Here is an 18,382-nt window from a genome sequence, read left to right on the forward strand (position 1 = left end):
GATCCGAGGCTGGGCTCTTTCAGGCTTTTTTTAGAAGATAGGTTGTATTAGCTATAGTGAGCCCAAGAGGGGAAGATATCACGTGAAGAGTTGTTGAAGGTAAATGACCAATCCAATTGAAATTTGACACGTGGCAAAGTGACGGCACAATCCCTTTTTTGGAGAGGGAATAAACTGCTGGGCGAAAAAGCCCAATCGCTTTGTTTCAGAAAAACGTGATAAAATAATTGCTTCTTTGAAAACAGTTCAATATAAATATTTATCATAACAAAAACAGCTTATACTCATAATTTTATCTATTTCATATATTACAATATTAAAATCAGGTTGTCATTTGATATTTTATGCCTTTTCTTCTGTTATATTATGTAATCAGTTAAAATTTATTTCTCAAGTATCAAGTTGACTTTATTTTATTTTTATTTTTATTTTTAAATTGAATTTGAATGAGTTAAAAATAGTCAAAATAAAGAATGTTAATTTAAATTCATTTATTATAAATCTAAGTACAATACTTATTTATTGCAAATAATGCATAAAATAATATGCTAGTTATTTTTAAAATATGATCCTGCTAATTTATGAAAAATCCGTAATAAGGAAAGAAATAAAGAAATTATTAAGATTGAAAAAGTGATTGGAAAAAAAAATTACAAAGAAAGCTAAGCTGACGGCACAACTAACCTTTATTACAAAGTAAATTAAAGGCTACTTTTCAAAACTTGGAGAGCGGTAGCTTTTTTCTTTATTATATTCTCTTGCATCTTTTCCTTTGCCTTGTAACAACTTCATCTAACTTTTGGTAGGTTTTTGTTTCATTTTTTATGTAAAGTTGAACCAATGTTCTCACTACAGTACTTGAATTGTTAGTACCAAAGTATTAGAAAAACAATGAAAGCATGAAAGAAATGTTTGAATGTATGAGAGAAACAATGACAAATTTTCATGTGATTAAGATGTTGATGGAATTTTACTGTGAAATAGTGAGATGAAAGAAGTATATTGATTAATATGTCAATAATAAAAGGGAGTGCCAAAAAAAGCCACGTGGTAAAGTTTTTACACGAGTCTTCTGCTATGATCCCTATATTCTGAGATTGAGAAGTTATATGAAGAAATTTTGTCATTTACTGGGTGATGCATCATCATACACTGTAGCAACTAATCATTGAAACAAAAGATATCAAGATAAATAGAATAAAATCGTGTAATAGTGACTTTTGTCACGAAGTAAATATTTTATAGTGAGTGTGTATTTTAGTGACAAGAAAAAATGTTTATCATGTTCACTAAGAATAAAATAATAAATAATTTAGTTTTAAAATTTACAATGCTTTGTTAATGTTAATGATTGAGTATGTGAATATTATTATTGTTATTATAAATATTTATTTATATACTCTATCATATATTTAAAATCAGAAGTTATCAGATATCAAAATGCATTTATAAATCAAAATTACTAAAGAGTATACGGGGAAGCTATTATTTAGTGAAAATGTCGTTCATTTGATAATGAAAGATATTATAAAATATACAAACTAATTTAAGAGAAAAAAATTTCACATATAAATATATATTTATCATATATATTCATCTTTATCACTTTTAATTTGATATAACATTTAATATCTTTAATATATAATTATTCATTTAAATATCGATGCTAAATTAATGACTTAACAATCTTTCATTTGGACAACCTGTGTAACTTTAAATTATATATTTTATTAAATTTGTCTTTTTTATTTAGTATAATGATCGTATTAACATTTGATTAAACAGGTCTTTGTTTTATTTATTGTAATCAAATCTATCAATAGTCACATACTAATGAATAACATGAATTATGATGTGGATGTGTAGTATCTAATATTATCTTAATAATGCCTGATTTTATTAAGTTCTTCTTGAACCTTAGTCAGATCAAACCATAACAAAAGAAATTTAAATATGCCAAAACTTTATTTTTGTTGAAAATATAATTGAATAATATATGTTTATGTTAGGAAAAGATCCAAAATAACACTCGTACTCGTAAGCTTTTTAAAGATTAATCCTTCATTACATCAGTTAAATCATTCACACTTTTTCACAAATTTGCTTTCAAATTAATCCATATTCAAATATATCTAATCATTTTTCCTTAAATCCATATTCAAAAGTAAACACACCCTAAATTCTACATTTTAAGGGTTACAAAATAGATATATAGATTTTTGAATTTGGACTTTGCTGCTATTTTTAACATTATTAAAAGTTGAAACTGATTCGATTAATATTTGCAAAAAGAAACCCAATGAATTTGATTTTTGTGATTGGGTTTCTAAACCTGATCAGAGCCCAAATTAAGCCCATGATTTTTTCAAAGTTTGCAAAATTAGGATTTAGGGTGAGAGTGTATTAGAGCTTGAAATATACTAAAAAAATGATAGAAATCAACTACACGATTTATAGGATTTTAGTTTTCTTCCTTTTCAATTTATTTTGATAATTTTTGTCACACTGTTCAATTACTACTTTTGCTGCACTTTCATTATTATTTTACGGAGAACTGAACCTGTGGATCATTTGGATTTTGTCTTAATTCATTGATTTGAGTTTGTTATTCTCTTTCTTAATTTTAGATTTGTTCCTTGTCATGTTGTGTTTCTAAGATTATAATTTGAATTATGAATCAATTATATCCTTATTTTATAATTGAATATGAATTGAGTTAATGACATCAAGATTTAATTCGTATAAATAAAATTATTTTATTAATTGAATCAATTAATTGTTAAAACTTTAATATAATATTTAGAGAATTATAATTTTTTTTATTAATTTATTGTTTAAATATGTGACTTTACGTGTTTTAATATTATGGAAATTTTGCTTGTGATATTTAATCTTGTTTATTTAGAGATTATATTTGTTGTCTTTAAAACTTTTCAATCTTATTTTTTATTAAGAAAATAACAAGATGAAAAACAATTTAATATATATTTTATAAAAATCAAAGGGGTGTTAACTTGAGATAGAGAGAGTGAATGGATTTGAAAAATTAATTATATATATATATATATATATATATATATATATATATATATATATATATATATTTAAAATTTGAAATGATTGAAAGAGGACTTGGAAGTAAGATTTGTTAAAATTTGTGTAAGATTTAACATATGTGATAAATTAAAAAAAAAACGTTTTAATGAATAGAAAATAAAAACTATCAAATTACTTTAAGAGTGATAGTAATATAAAATGATATTTATAAATAATATATTTTTTGATGAGAACTTATAAATAATAGAATAAAGAAAATAATAAATAATTAATATAATATTTATTTTTTAATATATGAAAGTTTTTTGTTCAAATTTTTTTAAAATATAATACGAATAATTTGTGAATTTAATACGAATTAAAAAATAAATAAAAGTCTTAACATTTGACTGAAAGTGTATGAATTAAAAATAATACTTTTTAACATAGATAAAAGTGACTTTTTTTAAAGAGAGTTACTCTCTCAAATGTAAGAGCTAGTGAAGATGATAAATCATTTTGTTTTTTTCGCTTCTAAATTCTTAATGACTGTGAAGAGTGAGCCTAAATTATGTTTTGTATTACGAAATTTAGAAAATTAACCACGTTGGACAAAGTAAGCATTGAAGTATTTATTTTTTCTACGCAATTATTACCAATCTTTAATATATAATTATTTATATATATGACCAATGTTAAATCCAGCAGGCACAGTATAGGATTATAAATGTGAAAATGAATACATTTATTCTTACTAAGAAAACGTAAAAATACGTTATACAGTATGCCAACGTACCTCATCATCATGTCATAAAACAAGCCTGAGTAATAATCATTAGACGATGGCATGTGGTTAGGTAAGAGAATATACATCTTCAATATTATCACAAAGAGTGTTTTATTCTACATTTCCAATATTTCATTCTATATTTTCAAAAATTTCACTTTCAACTTTCCAATATCTCAATTTTCACTTTCAACTTTTCAAAAATTTAATTTAATTTTCTCCTATCTCTTATTATAGGAAATTTAATATTAAAGCCACTATGCAACACCTTCATAATAATAATCTAATTTAATTTAAAATTTAAATATTATTTAATATAATTTAATATTTTAATAATTATTAAAATATGATTTATATTATAATAATAGTTATATTAAAAAAATAAAAAATAAAATAACTAAAATAAAAATAATAATAAAAATAAAAAATGAAATAATAATAATAGTAATAATAATAACATAAAATTTGATTTAATATATTAAAATATATTAAAATATTAAAATAAATTAAACACTTATTAAATTTTAAATAGAAACAAAAATTTTAAATATGCTAACAGTTTTGTTTTTCATTTAAAATTTAATAAATATTTCATTTAAATGAAAATTATATTATTATTTATTATATTTTTATATTTTAATAATTATTAAAATATAATTTATATTTTTATAATAGTTTTATTAAAATAAATAAATAAATAAAATATTTAAAATCATATTTAATATATTTAAATATGTTAAATTATATTAAATTAAATTAAGTCATTATTAAAATTAAATAAAAAACAAAATTTTAAAAAGATTTTTAATCGAATATCATATCCGTTTCATGTACTATCGGATTTCTATATCCGATTAATAAAATTTAAATTTGTTTTTATTTAAATTTTAATAAATTTTTAATTTAATTTAATATTTTGATATAATATAATATATTCAAAAAGATTTTAAATACTATTTTTATTTTCATTATTATTACTATTAGTTTAGTCATTTTATTTTCCTTTTTTAATAAAATTATTATAAAATATAAATTATATTTTAATAAATATTAAATTATAAAAATGTAATAAATAAATTATTACTTTTAATTAAATTAAATATTTATTAAATTTTAAATAAAAAATTATTAGCATTATATTTTACGGTATCCAACAAACAAATTTTTTAAAATTTTTGTTTTTATTTAAAATTTAATAACTGTTAATTTATTGTAATATTTTAATTTAATTTAATACATTTGAATATATTAAATCAAATTTTATATTATTGTTATTATTATTTTATTTTTATTTTTATCATTATTACTTTTATTTTAGTTATTTGATTTTTATTTTTATTTTTATCATTATTACTTTTATTTTAGTTATTTGATTTTTATTTTTTAATATAACTATTATTATAATATAAATCATATTTTAATAATTATTAAAATATAAAATTATATTAAATAATATTTAAATTTTAAATTAAATTAGATTATTATAGATTGACTTTAATAAGAAAGAGAAAAAAATAAAAAGATATTTATTAAAGTGTCTTTAATAAGAGAGAAGAAAATAAAAATATATTTATTAAAAAATAAAATTTTTAGAAAAGTTGGAGGTGTAGGTTGAGATATTAGAAGGTTAAAAATCAAATTTTTGGAAGTTCGGGATGAGATGTTGGAGGTGTAGGATGAAACACTCTTATCACAACTCATAATTGTGTATTGAGAGCTTCTCCATGCACCTCACTAACGTCATCCTGTATCACCCTTCTTTTTTTATTTACAACTCTATCTTTCAATAAAGAATATTTTACTTTAAAAAAACTGACCCATTTAATGATTAAATTGAAGGAGCAGTCCTACATCCCTTTTTCATTGAGTTCAGTCTTACCGCATTTCAGATTATTATCCTAAACCCTATGTAAGATCTATGAAAAATATTCACCTTAATAAATAGTAACAATTTTATTACTAGTAGTAATAGATTTTTTTATGAATGAAAAATATAATTAATAAGCTTATATAAATAAAACGTGATAAGTTAATAAAAAATTTACAGTAGCTTAGATGGTAAACACATTATAACACATGTGTTCAAATCTAGTAAATACATTTCTCCAAAATATATATATTTAGAAGAGTTGAATGTAGAAATGTTACAATATTTATAATATCTATTAAATGTTGAGTGAGAGAATTTGGGATGTTACACCCTACACCTCTTCCTCCCTCCCTTATCTTTGTTTTTGCCTCTTTTGCCGCATTTCATTTAAAGCTCATATTTTTTTCCTCCCGGACTTCTCCCTTGATTGCTCATCACCAACTTCATTTGTTTTTAAGTCTTCTGGCGGAGTGGTCTTCACTTCATCCCTTACTATTTGATTATGTGGTTGTGTGGTTGTGTGATGTTTAGTCAACGATGTAGATTTTCTTCTTCTTAGAGTTAATTTCTCAAAAGTGTATTTTATTTGTTTTAAATTTATAAAATATATTTCTTTATATTATTTATTATTTAGTATTTTTGATATTTATTTATAGTATTAAATTTGTTTAAAAAATACATGTATGAAATATTATGTTAGTATATTTAATTTTTTTGGTTAATATTTTATATATTTTTTGTTAATATTTTATATTTATATATTCTGTAAATTTTATTTTTATGTTATATTTTATGATTAAATAATATTTAATATGTTTTTGGAATATCTTTTCATTTTTTGATTTATTTGTTATTTTGTTTTAAAGTAAAAAAAATAAGAAGAGAGAAGGGGTGCATGGACAACAGATGAGATGAAATTTACGGTTGCTGGTGTAACATCCCATAAATACAGTAAAAACCATACAATAGAATAATCACATTAATTAACGTATCGGTTCAGTCTTACAGTAAGCAACGAACGATCACGACCTCTCGGCCTTACATAAAGTTATAAACTTAACTTCACAAGATAACAAAGCTAGACCAAACGGTTTACAAAAAAGAAAAAGGTGACCGAACGACACCTTATACTAACTAAACTATACTGCTAACCGAACGTACTCCTGTTCGGCCTTAACTTCCACGACGACGAGATTCTCTTCCTCCAAATTTCCTTCTTCCAGCGCCTCTTCCAGTAGTGCGTCTCCATCTGCTCACATCCACACGGATGATCATTGCAAAGAAAGGACGGACGTACAAGGACAAGACAACACAAAGAAAACACAGGGTAAGCTTATGTAATTTAATTCAAGTAATAACATACATTTTCATATGCGAGCACATTCAAATACATTCCAGTAAACAATTCAATCAAACCCTGATACTAGACCGACTGTCCGGACTGTATGAATTTTGTGTAGCTACGACGTTCGTGCACCCGGGTGATGTAGTAACTGGAATTCTCATCAGCTGCCACCCGAGGTTAGTCCGTTCCATCCAAAGTACCCCTAAGGACTAGGACCTTCTGCCGTTCCCACACATGATCTACTCCCCTCTACTTGAGGACGAGTACTCACGGAACATCAGGATGAATCGCCAGCTAAGCTTTGTCCACATTCATACTTTAAGATATCAATATTCATCCAAGAGTCGTTCCTCCCTGGAACGCTCGTTCAACTTCACATCATTTCATTCATATCACATTCTCTTATTATTTCATTCATAATCATTCTCAATTCCATCTTTCATTGTCACTATTCTCAAATTCATCTTTATTACCAATAAGTTAAATTTCATCTTTGTTCAAAAGTTTATGACGACACCAAATACCGAACGTTCTATCTTTACTCAAAACGAGGACGAACGCTTGGAACGAGACAGGGAGGTCTCCAGTTCCAGAATAGAGTAAGACCGATTACAATAATATACCCTATATGACGAACGTTATTTACCACGTGAATCAGTTGAATGAACTGACTCTCGTGAGTTCAGACCCACACTAAAAGAATAGAGTAAGTACGTAGGCTCTAGGCCGGATCCAAATGAATATAGACACATCAAGACGTTAAAGAATCATATTTATAATAATTCAATTACAGAAACCTAATGCCTGTCAATGACCGAACACGGTAAAAGGATTTACTAAATTTGGACGAACGCTATTTTTCATCAATATAGATTATATAAGAATCGAATACGAGCGCTTGGTGTAAGACCGAGCACTACTCAGTACGAGCGCTTGGTATAAGACCGAGCACTACTCAGTACGAGCACTTGGTATAAGACCGAGCAATACTTAGTACGAGCGCTAGGTGTAAGACCGAGCACTACTAATCTTAAAGTACAAGATTTGATATATTACTTTATCAAGGGATATACGGATACAACTATGCTTGACCGAACGCTCAAACATAGTATTACCACACGAGGACGCTCGTTCTCAACTAGGGTTCTCTCCAAATGAAAGAATCCCATTTTTACTCTTTACCAGGAAAACCGAACGGTCAATGACCGTTCAGTAACGAACGTACTTTTTCATATAAGACTTTCATACCAGTATTATTTCTTTCCAACAATCATTTCTTAATATATATATACTTTCATAACTTTATACATTCCTATCAGATTCAACTTTCATACTTCATACAATTCATATCACATAAATCTCATATAACTCATACATCATACATAACTCAACCATCATGTCAGTATTCATACTTGATACATACTTTCACTCATTCAGCAACATGCGTTCATTTTCAACAAGCATACAACAACATACAATTAAATTTGATAAGCTTCCCTTACCTCTAGTGTGAACGTACGTCCTTCAGAATAAATCTCACTTCACGGAATTAAGATTTCTTCTACTCTCAACGCTCAACCAAACTCTTCCAAACTAAACCAAACAGTAAGAAACCAAGATAACTTAGACTACACCCTCGTATGAAACCAAAACGTGGTTTGCATGTAACAAAAGAACGAACGACTAAGGGGAGAAGACTTATCAGCTCAAACTGGAAACTCAATCGGTTCAAGATGAAGCTTGGGACGCCGGGAATGCTTCCACGGTGCCTGAACGGTGATCGGAGTAGAGAAGGGTAAGTTACAGTAGAGAGAAGGGAGGGTTTTCTAGAGAGAAGAAGGAGGAAAATGAAAGATCAGATTTTGGAAAGAGGGTGCATGCAGAGGAGAGTGGGCAGGGTTTTCAGAAAAATCATTTTTGTTTACCCCACGTCCAACGGACGTACACTCTCCTGTCGACACCTATCATCCACTAACTGATTTTCGGATCCTCTTCGCTTGACTCATGGCGTCCGTCATCTGAGTGTCAATTTCCCCTCTTGACACATGAATTCCCACTAAGCGATACGTGCGTGGATTTCTTTTCTGGTTTCTGACTTTTGATTTTACTGGTTCTGACAGCTGGTAGTTACAAAATCATTAACTCATCTTTAATTTTTGTCTGACTTTAATAAATAATTTAATAAATGAAAGACAAATGTATAAAATGGGAGGTGTAGGAGGAAAAAGGTGAGGTGCAGGAGTATTACTCTTGTGTATTTCACATAAAATTTATAAGAATCAAATTAAATAAAACATTATTATTATTTGTAAAATTAAACGAAAATATCAAATTTATGATAAATTTGAGTACATGTAAAATTTAAAAAAAAATTAATGGTGAATACGATGAAAAAAAATATATTATCTTCTGGTGGAAAAGAAAGAAATATCATTTTAAACAATTTGTATATCAATTTCTATAATAATATGTTTTAGGTTTCTTAATATATATCATATTGATAAAAATATAAATTAATTAAATCAACGTAGATAACTATTCCATTAAAATTTAATATTTAATTTGAAAATAGTATTTAACAAATAGTGTTTGGAAAAAAAGTCAGAATAGTGTAAATAAATTTCATGATTACCCGATAGCAACTTTTAGAAGTTATAATATACGTAAATTCAGAAAGTCAGCAAATATATAAAAATACATATAATGATTTAATTTATAATATATTATTTCGAAATGTATCTATATGTCCTTTCCTCTCTTTTTTTTTTTAAAAAAAATCTTTTATTTGGCAGTGGAATTTGGTTTAGGTGAACTTTTATTTTTCTGTTAAAGGGAAAATAAAGTCAGTCAAACCCTCCTTGTCATATAAAGTTGAATGATAGCATGTATCTTGTATATTATAATGTTTTTTAAATATATAAAATGTTAAATTTAGGTAAAAATATTGCAATACTTATTTTTATGTGGGTGATAATTTCTTTTAATTTTTTTTTTCAGAAAATATCAATATATACATATCTAAATAGTTTTTTTTTTCAGAAAAAAAAATATTTTCTATAATATATTTATAAAAATCAAAATAATATAAAACATCTATGAGCGTAAAATTATTTAAATAATATAATCTATACACGCTTTAGCAAGAGATGTTGTAAGACCCATGAAAAATATTTACCTTAATAGTAACAATTTTATTACTAGTAGTAATAAATTTCTTTCTGAATGAAAAATATAATAAGTTTATGCAAAAATAAAATGTGGAAACCTAAATAAGAAATTTTGGTAGCTTAATTGGTAGAAAATTGTGGTGATTTCAAGAACATGAGTTCAAATTCTTTTCTACCTTTTTGTTTAAAAAAAATAATTTAAAATATTGATAGTGGATAAAGCACTCTGTTTTAAGGCATTATTGAGGGATCCAATATGTCAAGTGGTGATATTAAAAAATTGTTGAATAGTAAAATTGTTGGACTATAAATAGCCATTAGATGGGAGGCTACTCTACACAAAGAAAAGAAGAATCAAGTGATAAATCTTGAGAAATAGAGAATAAAGAGTTAGGAAGAAATTTTTATTTGCAAGAAGAGTAAAGCTTCTGGAGGGTTTTTGGGAAAATAAATTCTGAGCAAGAGATTAAGTCTGGAATAGAGGTAGGGGAACTAACCTTTCTAAGCTTTTATATTACAACTTAGTATTGTTTTATTACTATTCATGTTTTGAAATTTTGTGTGAATACTGTTAATGAAAAACATAGGTGCTTGTTATATATCTATCTATATTGAATTTCTGTGTTAATATTTTATGTTGTTGTTTTGAATATGTAAATAAGAAATTTGTTAAAACTAGTTGAGGAAGACTTTGGCTAAGGAAATACTTGGTACTTAAGTTGTCCATTGTGATGGTAGGATAGAGGAATCTTAAAAATCGGAGTTGGTACATCCCTGATCATAGAGCAACCCTGGTCAAGTTGTGACTAGTCATATGTACTGGCATTTATGGTGAGTTTGATTCGTCAAACATATGATTCTTCTCCCGTGACCATTTACGGTGATATTTTAGTATTGTTAATTTGTATGATTTCTGCGATGATTGTGGTTGCAGGTGGAGGCAAGCAACGGCGCGATTAGTGGTGGAGAAGAGTAGCGATTCGCGATTTACAGTAGCTGTTGATTTGACTGTGGTTAGTGGTGGACGATTCCGTGGTGGAGATTGGACGGCAGTATGGGGTTTTACTGAACTTAGGATTATTTTGAACCAAACCCCAAAAGTAGGGATCGACTGATGTATTAAACCTAATATATACATGTATTTTTTAAATAAAATATTTGATAATATTATATTTTTATATGATTTTTATTTTTATGAAAAATAATAAATTAATATTGGAATAGTATAAAAACATATATAAATACATTAATTTTTTAATTTAAAAATTAATAAAATTAAGTAGGAGATAATAAAACTTACTCATCCTCTCATCTCAAAATTCAATACGAGGACAATTTTTTTTGAAAAAAAATACGATTGAAAATTTAGACTAACTGTACAACGATTATATATATATATATAATATATATATATATAATATATATATATATATATATATATATATATATATAGCTTTTCTTAATTTTTTGAAAACAATAAATTAATCATTCTATAAAAGAACAAAAATGAAAAAAGTCAAAAAAGTAGGATTTATATTCTTGTTTTCAAATTAAAATAATTGAATCGAGAATACAATATAAAAAGAATAAACTCAATTGAGTAAATGTGGAAATTTTGTGCATCAACAAGTAACATAGATAAACAACCTGCACTATGAGAATCTCACTTGAAAAGTTGTTATTACTATAAATATTCACTCGAACATATCAATTTGTCAAAAGTTTAGTTCAATCCGATTGTTAATGAAGTGAAAATTTCAATTTTTTTCATGATGACACAAACTAGAAAATGGAGTATCGCCCAACACCAACTAAGTGGTCCTGGACCATATGATAGTATAGCGCCTAATTTGATTAGAAAACTCAAATTTCTCATTTTAAGTTTGATTTATTTAATTTAACACTCTTTGAGTCAATACTCAATGTTTAAACATTTCAATTATCATAAATTTCATTTTTTTTAACAACTGTATATTATCCAATTCAAACATCACAAAGATATTCTCAACAACTCATCAATCAATTCTAAGTTTTTCACAAATTCAATACATAATTATCATGATTATACACATATTCACAAATAATACACAATTAACTTATTAATTTAACTTAAACAAACCATTCACCAACACATATTAAAAAAAACAACATTTCACAAATTTAAAACACCAAAAATTCATACTCAACAATAATTCAACATGCAAAAATCTAGGAATTAGTTTCTCCCACCTTTTTGTGATGATAATATATATATATATATATATATATATATATATATATATATATATATATATATCCTAAATAACTAATATCAAATATATGATAACATATAGATGTATTTTTTAAATCAAATATTTGACAATATTATATTTTTATATGATTTTTGTTTTTATGAAAAATAATAAATGAATATTGAAACAGTATAAAACAGATATAAATATATAAATATATTAATTTTTTGTTTTAAAAATATGTACGAGATAATAAAACTTATCTCACCCTCTCATCTCAAAAATCAATACGGGGACATTTTTTTTTTCGAAAAGAAAAACGATTAAAAATTTAGACTAACTGCACACCTATATATATATATATATATATATATATATAACTTTTCTTAATTATTTATTTGAAAACAATAAATTAATCATTCTAGAAAAGAAATAGAAGATGGAGAAAGTATAAGAAGATAAACACACGAAGGAACACGAAGAATTAAATTATGACTTTTTTTTAGTTCTGAAGACACGAAATTAATGATTCTAGATACACAAAGAAAAATATAGAAAGAATAATATTATATTGAGAAAATTAATACTGTTGGTGTTTTATACTAACTTTTCACCTCTCAAGTCTTTCCCATTCTTTTATTGATATCGAGGGAAATACTTTTCAAAACTATATTTTTTTATAGGACGTAACATGACCTTCACCACACTAATTAAAAAGTAATTTCAGTGTTCTTACGTCACAGGTTAATTGGACTGTAATTTTTTTTTTTAAATTTCTCAATATAATAAATTTTATTTTTTCATTAAAGTTTTGGTTTTATTTGTTTACACAATATGTGAGTGTTTGAGAAGAGAGAACAAGAAATCCATATAAAGCATAATAGTTAATGAATATCACTAAAAAATAGTTCAGATACAGGGGAACCGAGAAATAAATATAAAAAGAAGAGAAAAAAAAAACAGAATTAACCTAAACAATTCTAAAACATAGTAATCGAACGGCTTCCGAATATTCACTGTTCGGTAATCTTCAGTCGTTTGTTAGTCTTCAACCGTTCAACTATTCTTCAGTTTTGTTGCCACTCGGCAAGATTCTATCCATCATTCGGTAACAACAAAAGAAGAGATATGTGAAGATCTCTATCACAATACGAATCTTGAGTTTAATTAATTCTTATTTGTTATTTTATCAATTTTATTGTATTTTTTACATGTTATATATTCGAAGTATTTTTCTCTATTATGGATTATTAATCTTTACTTAAAATTCTACTTCTACTACTTGCTTTTAAAAAGGGAAAAACATTTTGATTAATGGATTTGCTTTTATGTATGGTAATATAAAATTTAACTGATATTTTTTAGTGTAATAGACACCTGTCTAGATCCTACACAGTGCATTCATCCAATGGCTGAAAATAACGGCACCATCAAAATTCAATTTCCTCTCTTACGTGCTGCTCCTCTCTCTCTCTCTCTGTCTCTCTCTCTCTCTTGATGTGTATGCAGTGTACTATTCTTTTGACGTTCTTTGACATACTAGATGCATGTATAGTCAGATTCGACTCCTTCAGCTAAAACTCAATTCACAAATTAAGATAAATTAGTTACTTTTGTAATGCTGTAATTACATTTTTAATTTAATTACTCTTTTTAAGTGCAGAAAAATTAAATTGTATAAGTTATTTCAGAATGAACAAAATATATATAATATTTTTCTTATCACTTTAAGTGGAAGAAATTTATTTAATTGGATTTTTTCTTGAACTGTTTAATTTTATCTAGAATGTTTTCGATTCATGTAATGACCTTTGAGACTTATAAAACATTATTGTAACGTCTATCCTATAAATTCTATTTCTTTCAAATTTAACTATAAAATTGTAACATATTTCATCTTCAAATTACTTTCCAAAAAGGAGTTTTACTATTTTTCTTCTTCTTCAATATCTTATCTGATGAACAGACTGGATTATGTATTTTGTATACATATATAAGTCTCAAGAAAATTAAAAATTAAATCTCATCACTTTCAAGCATTGAATAAATCTGCCATACTTAGGCTGATGTAACATATTTGAATACATTTAATATGTTTTGGAAAACGATTACATTTAATATGAGTAAACACCCGTTTTCATTATTGAAAATAAAACACTGTTGTAGCATCTAAATTTACTAAAATCTTTTACCATCGAGTGCTTGGATGCCACATTTTTTTTATTATACCTCTAATATATTAATCTTCTATACCAATCAAAGTATCTATTAATATATATAATGTATTATACAGTACGTGGAAAATTTTAGTTATATAAAAAATCTAAAAATTAGTTAAGGCTAATTAATTGGACATATTGTGTTAAACGTTTGGCAGATTTAATCGATAAAACCCTGCACAATAATTAATAACACCAATCTAATTCTCGTGTGACGTTAGAGATAGAAGGAAATTTAGTGATACAATTAAACAAGAGTAATTAATTATTGGATAATTAGGCTTTTAAGTATATCACAGCTTACTTGGTTGATGAATACTTTTGGTACAGAAAATTTGGCGTCATTTATAAAATCTTATCTCATAATGATGCTCCTATGTTCAAAAGGATTTTTATTATGATAAATAGTAAAAACACTTGCGTATAGAAATAATAAATTTATAATCTTATTATAGATTTCTTTTTGTAAATAGTATTTTATTAAAATGATTAAATTAAAAAAAACACACATAAAAAGTAAAATTAGTAAATAATTATTTATTAAAAAATTACAATTAAAAAAAATGTCCAATCACAACCTTTGAATAACACAAATAAAATAAATATTTTTTTTTATCCTTTCATTATTCAACTTTCCCAAAAAATTCTTATATAAACAAGCTGGGTTGTGCTGCTTTTGTGTGAGACACCATTGTTAAACGCACGTTTGATACATACATACATAAACATAATCCATATCCATGTTACCTTGGCTTATAGCTTTTGCTACTGGCAGTGTAGCAGCTATCCTTATTTACCGTCTTTTCAAGCTCAAAACCGCGCATTCACCACTGCCACCAGGGCCAAGCCCATGGCCCGTAGTGGGAAACTTGCCTCACATGGGCCATGCGCCACACCAAACCATTGCGGCCCTGGCCCATAAGTATGGCCCGCTCATGCACCTTCGGTTTGGGTTTGTCGACGTTGTGGTGGCGGCTTCCGCCTCCGTGGCGGAGCAGTTCTTGAAGGTTCACGATGCGAACTTTTCAAACCGGCCACGGAGATTCATGAACAAGTACATGAGTTATTACAAGGAAGATTTTGGGTTTGCTTCCTATGGCCCTCGGTGGCGGTTGTTGAGGAAAATAAGCTCAACTCACATGTTCTCTGGCAGGGCCATGGACGATTTTAGGGAAGTGCGTCAGGTCAGCGTCATTTCTATCTTCCACATTAATTTCCATTAATCATTTGACAATATTATCGTATTGTTTATCTAATTAAAATAGTTATAGATTTCGTATTGTTAAAATTCTTGGTAAAAATTTTATTTTTGCATAAACTAACCAAAACAAAATATCTGCAGGAAGAGGTAGAAAGACTGACATGTGATTTGGCAAGTTCAGGCTCAAAAGCAGTGAAATTGGGACTGTTGTTGAACGTGTATGCCACCAACACATTGGCAAGGGTGATGATAGGACGAAGAGTTTTCAACGATGGAAACAGTGAGTGGGATCCAAAGGCAGATGAGTTTAAATCCATGGTGTTGGAGCTCATGAACTTGTTAGGAGTTTTCAATATTGGTGACTTCATTCCATTCTTGGATTGGCTAGACCTTCAAGGAGTAAAAGCCAAAGCAAAAAAACTACGCAAGGGCTTTGACGCATTTTTGACTAGCATTCTGGAGGAACATCAGGTTTCCATGAATGAGAAACACCAAAACACATACTTAGCAACGTTGTTGTCACTCAAAGAAACTCCTCAAGATGGATATAATCTCTGTGAAGAGGAGATCAAAGCAATTCTTTTGGTAAGTAGATTCTCCAAAGACAACAATGACAATACCTTTTTTCACATCTTGTGCAGACAATCACATGTAGAATTGATCTTTTGCAGAACATGTTTGGAGCTGGAACAGACACCTCATCAAGCACAATTGAATGGGCAATGGCTGAAATAATTAGGAACCCAAGAATTATGGTCGAGGTGCAACAAGAAATAGACAGTGTTGTGGGTGAAAACAGACTTGTGACAGAACTTGACTTGCCCCAACTCCCTTACTTACAGGCTGTGGTGAAGGAAACATTGCGATTACACCCACCAACCCCTCTTTCTATTCCACGATTTGCTGAAAAGAGCTGTGAGATATTAGGTTACCACATTCCCAAAGGTGCAACTCTCATGGTGAATGTTTGGGCCATAGGACGTGACCCTAAGGAGTGGTCAGACCCATTGGAGTTCAAGCCCGAAAGGTTTCTCCTTGGTGGTGAGAAGGCTGGTGTGGATGTTAGGGGCAACAACTTTGAGGTTATACCCTTTGGCGCTGGTCGTAGAATCTGTGCTGGTATGAGCTTAGCTCTGATGGAGGTTCAGCTGGTGACTGCTACCCTAGCCCATGCATTTGATTGGGAGTTAGAGAATGAGCTTGACCCAAAAAGTCTCAATATGGATGAAGCATATGGGCTCACCCTCCAAAGAGAAGTGCCTCTTTGTGTCCACCCTCGTCCTAGGCTCTCACGCCACTTGTATTCATCATCATCTCCATGATTTTCAACTTATCCTAACTCTTCTCACCTTTTCTCTTTCAGTGACATGGATGCAATAAATAAATGGTGGTTATATAATTGCTTACATTTTCTTTCAATTTGTCAGTGTTTTAATTGAATGTTTAAAGCAAGTTAGACAATAATGATGAATTGTATAACACTCTTTCTTGTAATGGTTATAAACCACATTCTAAGAGTTTATGTTGTGCTTTTTTTAATATATTTTATATTCACATTTTTGTATTTTATTTTTACTTATTTGTTGTTGATAAATATTTTTTTTATTGGTGTATTTGGATGAGAGAGAATATTTAAGAGAGAATGAATGGATAAATTTGAAAAGATAGAAAAAATATCGGAGCAGTTTTTTATTTTAAGAGATAGAGAAAGTTTATGAATAATTTGATGAATATGATAGACAAAATAAAATATTTCACTCCTTATATTTTTAATATATTTATTATAAATAGGTTGATAAAAGTAATAAACATATTTAACTTATTAATATTTTTATTCTAAAATAAAAGAAATCAATAAATTTATGAAAGTAATTTTCTGTTTTAAAATCTGCTGAAGAAAAGTTGAAGAATCGAAATGTTAAAACGTGGTTACCCTGAACTTTTTATCATATATTTGCATAATAACAATTTGAAATTTGCCTATTAATGTATCAAATGAGTTATTATTTTTACGTCTTTTATGTTTAATAAAATTTGAGAATTAAAGTGTTAAAATATAATAGGATGTTGACCATAAAAATCAAGAAATATTAAAGATAGCAAATATGTTACCTAACATCACCCAACAACATCTGGTTGAAAGGTATCATGAAATATATTTATTAGTATAAATATTTATATATTAAATTACAAATCTTCTTTGTCATCTTTCTTTTACCGTCAAAAGTTATTCAAAATATTGAAAAACTATCATTGTATTATCATTATAACACTTTTACCTTAATATACTTGATTAAATATTTTCAAAGTAAATATTATATGATTCTTATTTTGGTATAATCTATATAACTTAACAGAATAATAATGCTTTTACAGACATAAATTTTTTATATTTATTTTAAATTATTTTTCTTATTTTTAATAATATTTATTAGTTTTATGTAATATTATTATTGTAGAATTACTTACTGAAACGAGAGATTTTCAACAAGAATTTTTACCTTTTAAATACACCACTTTAAATTC

At 27.0% G+C, this 18,382-nt stretch overlaps 1 protein-coding gene across 1 annotated transcript; it reads left to right on the plus strand.

The window, feature by feature from the left end:
- The first annotated feature begins 15,381 nt into the window (after window positions 1–15,381).
- On the plus strand, window positions 15,382–17,351 carry LOC124830858 (flavonoid 3'-monooxygenase-like). The gene is made up of 3 exons (XM_047304706.2): window positions 15,382–15,839; window positions 15,998–16,441; window positions 16,528–17,351. The coding sequence occupies exons 1-3, from the start codon at window positions 15,396–15,398 to the stop codon at window positions 17,176–17,178; spliced, it is 1,539 nt and encodes a 512-aa protein (XP_047160662.1). The 5' UTR covers window positions 15,382–15,395; the 3' UTR covers window positions 17,179–17,351.
- Window positions 17,352–18,382: the final 1,031 nt, after the last annotated feature.

This window comes from Vigna umbellata, chromosome 1, assembly GCF_029865625.1.
Source record: "Vigna umbellata cultivar VRB3 chromosome 1, Vumbellata_1.0, whole genome shotgun sequence".
NCBI lineage: Eukaryota > Viridiplantae > Streptophyta > Magnoliopsida > Fabales > Fabaceae > Vigna > Vigna umbellata.